The 3,318-nt window shown below is 62.5% G+C and overlaps 1 protein-coding gene across 1 annotated transcript; it reads right to left on the bottom strand.

The window, feature by feature from the left end:
* Positions 1 to 411: 411 nt before the first annotated feature.
* On the bottom strand, positions 412 to 3,303 carry CAPN1 (calpain 1). Its single transcript, XM_042020998.1, has 12 exons — positions 3,070 to 3,303; positions 2,958 to 2,969; positions 2,639 to 2,850; positions 2,526 to 2,565; positions 2,383 to 2,448; positions 2,077 to 2,134; positions 1,908 to 1,972; positions 1,765 to 1,833; positions 1,408 to 1,486; positions 1,204 to 1,320; positions 978 to 1,036; positions 412 to 772 (listed from the first exon to the last, which is right to left on the bottom strand). Exons 1-12 carry the CDS (start codon positions 3,139 to 3,141, stop codon positions 746 to 748), a joined length of 876 nt encoding a protein of 291 aa, XP_041876932.1. The 5' UTR covers positions 3,142 to 3,303; the 3' UTR covers positions 412 to 745.
* Positions 3,304 to 3,318: the final 15 nt, after the last annotated feature.

Genomic DNA, 3,318 nt, shown 5'->3' with positions numbered 1-3,318 from the left:
CCGGCTCCGAGGGGTCCAGCCCGGCCGGGTCTGAGGGGGCGAACCGGCTCCCAGGGGCCGAACCGGCTCCGAGGGGTCCAGCCCGGCTCCGAGGGGCCGAACCGGCTCCCAGGGGCCCAGCCCGGCTCCGAGGGGTCCAGCCCGGGCCTGGGGGGTCACACCTGCCTCAGGGGATCCTGCCCCAAGTCCGGGGTCCCCTCCCTGCCCAGCCCCTCACCCCCCGGGCTATGGCAGCCTCGTCCTGCACCCCCCACCCAGGACACACACCCGGCTTTTAAGTCACAACCACTAAAACCCCCCCAAATAATATAAATATAACCCCAAATCAAGCCCTAAGCCGGTTATTTTGCAGCACACTGAGACCCCCTCACCCCCTGCCTTGAGGTGGGGGAGAAAGAACTGCCAGAAAAAGGATTTTTGACTTAAATAACTTTTTTTTTCTTTGGTTTTTATCTCATTTTTAATTTATACAATAAAAAACCACTTTATGGCACCCGGGGGCAGCAGATCCCTGAAGCGAAGGGCGACGGCCGGGGCTCCGTCAGCACAAGAGGCACCAAAATCGGGAGGATTTGCCCCAAAAGGGCCGAGCGTGAGGCGGGGGTGGGACGAGGGGCTTTGGCAAAGCTCGGGGGGGGGTCCTGTGTGACCCCCACATCCCCCCCCATCCAGCCTTTTCTGCCGAAAAAAGCCAAAAAAGGGGAAGAACCGGCACGGGGTCGTGGAAGGCACTTGGAGAGTCCGGTCAGGCAAACATGGTGAGCTGGAGCCACTGGGGAGGAGGAGGAGGGTGACGGGAGGAAGGGGATGGGGGAAGAAGGAGAAGGAAGAGGAGGAGAGGGTGAAGAAAGTGTGGGAGAAGCAACAAGACAAGGAGAGGGAGGAGAAGGAAGTGAGGAAGGTGTGGAAAGAGGAGAGAAAGGAGGAGGAGGAGGAAGAGGAGAAGGAGGAAGGCCTGGACCTCCCCCCACCAGTACCTGCAGCAGGTCGAAGGTGACGACGCCATCCTGGTCCACGTCCATCGCTTGGAAAAACCCTGCAGGGAAGGAAACGCGTTGGGATTTCGGGGGTAGAGTTCTGTTTCTGAGGGAAAAGTGTGGTAGGGATGGGCGGGAAGGCCGGGATGATTTGGGAGCGGGGTGGGAGGGATCGTTCGGGATCGTTCGGGATCATTCGGGATCGTTCGGGATCGGGGCTGCTCACGGAACATGGTCTCGAGGCGCACGAGGCAGCAGACGAAGCTGTCGAAGTCCAGGGCCAGGTCGGGCTCAGCGTAGCGGGTGATGAGCAGCTCGTGCAGCTTCTTGTTGAGCCGGTACCCTGGGAGGGGGGGACACCCTGGGGGTCAGCTGGGGGCCCTCTGGGCAGGGGAGGGGTCTGTGCCCCGTGGGGGTCCCCGGGGGTCACCTGCGGCCTCCAGCGCCAGGCGCAGCTCGTAGGCACTGATGGAGCCGGACTTGTCCAGGTCGAACTTGCGGAAGATGCTCTGGCAGGAACAGCCCCCCGAAAAAAGAAGAGGGGTTGCTCGTGAGGAGAGACCCCCACAGCACCCCCAAAACCCCCCAAAAAGGGGGGTCACCCACAAGGAAAGACCCCAAAATCTTCACCCCACACCTCAACCCCCCTCATTGCATCCCAACGCCCCCCAGAAAAGGGGGGATTAAAGAGGGGAGTCTCCCATGAGGAGAGAGACCCCAAAATGCCCCCACTGAACTCCAAAACCTCCCCAGAGAGGCGGGAGAGACCCCAATGCCCCAGACCCACCAGGTAGTTGCGGATCCGGTTCCAGAGGATGTTGAACTCCACCAGTCCCAGTTTCCCATTCCCGTCTTTCTGCGGGAGGGTTAAGGAAGGGGGGGCTCCAGGGGGTCCCCCCAAACCTCCCCCACCCCACGGCCAGAGGATACGTCCATGAGGTTGACCATGCTCCGGCAGGACTCGGTGCTGAAGCCCTTGGTCCGGAGATCTTTGTCTGGAATTGGGACATTTTGGGCGTTAACGAGGGAAAGGAGCGTTAATGAGGGGGGTGGGGTTAATTGGGGTGGAACCCCCCCCAAGATGCCGGCCCGGGCTCACGTTTGGCAATGATCCGGTTGAGGATGGTCTGGAGCTCGGTGACGCTGATCTCCAGGTCCTGGGGACGGGGAGACGGGGTGGGCTTGGTGTCACTGCTGAGCAGTGACGTCATCGGCAACCAATGACGTCACCACCAACCAGTGATGTCATCAGCAACCAATGACGTCACCATCAACCAGTGACGTCATCAGCAACCTCCCGTCAGTGACATCGCCACCAACCACGGAGGTCACGGACAAGGACCGATGTCGCCACCGGCCGCTGCCACCACCGACGTCACCGTCAGCGCTCCCACTGCTCCCTTACCGGCCCTGCCAGCTGCTTAAAGAGCTGCTTGAAGTTCTCATCGATTTCGCTTTCCGAGAGCACTTTCTGGGGGAAAATGTGGCTGTTTTGGTAACCGGGCCCCGCCCTGGCACCCCACGGGCTCATCCCCCCTGCCCCCTGACCTCGTCCGGCAGCGTGGCCTGGATCTTGTCGTCCATCTCCCTGCGGAGAGAGGAAGAGCAGGGTCAGCCCTGGGCGCGGCGGGGCTCGTTAGCGCTGACGAGGCGACGCTTACTCGGTGCCGGCTCTCTTCTCCGAGAAGACGCGGAGCACGAAGTCGCCCTCCTTGTTGGGCTCGAAGGTGGAGGGCACCACGATGTACTCGCCGGGCGGCAGCCGGAAGCGCGTGCTCACCTCGCGCAGGTTGATGAACTGCTCGGAGCGCGCGCGCGACGCGTTGGCCAGGAAGAACTCCCGCTTCAGGTGCACGCCCGACTTCCCCACGTACTGCCGGGACGGGGGGAAACGCTCCAAAATCACCCCAAAAACACCCACCAGGTGTCCTGCCCGACCAGCGCGGCACCAGGGCGGCACCGCCGGCGCGTGGTACCCACCTCGGGAGGGACCTGCAGGGAGAGGAGGGGACACCAGTTGGCCCTGACTGACCCCAGTTGACCCCAATCAATGCCAGTTGACCCCAGTTGATGCCGATTGACCCCAGTTGACCTCATAGACGGCGAAGCCGATGGTCTCCATGTCCTTGCCATAGCGGCGCTCGCGGCGTCGGTGCTTCTGCATCAGCGCCAGCAGGAAGCTGCAGCCGGGCTCGCGCCCGCCGTCCTCATCCCTGTCATCGTCCACCTCCTCCAGCTGGATCTTGAACTGGGGGTTGATCCAGAAGGTGGCTGGAAAAGGGCCAGAAGAGGCTCAGCGGGCGCCAGGACTGGCGGGCCCGGGGCCGCCCCGGCACGTACC

The sequence above is a fragment of the Corvus kubaryi genome, unplaced genomic scaffold, assembly GCF_017639235.1.
Source record: "Corvus kubaryi isolate FWS band 111438036 unplaced genomic scaffold, C.kubaryi_AGA036_p1.0 37070, whole genome shotgun sequence".
NCBI classification, from domain to species: domain Eukaryota; kingdom Metazoa; phylum Chordata; class Aves; order Passeriformes; family Corvidae; genus Corvus; species Corvus kubaryi.
The sequence above is the reverse complement of the archived record's forward strand: the minus strand, read 5'-3'. Positions and strand labels throughout refer to the sequence as shown.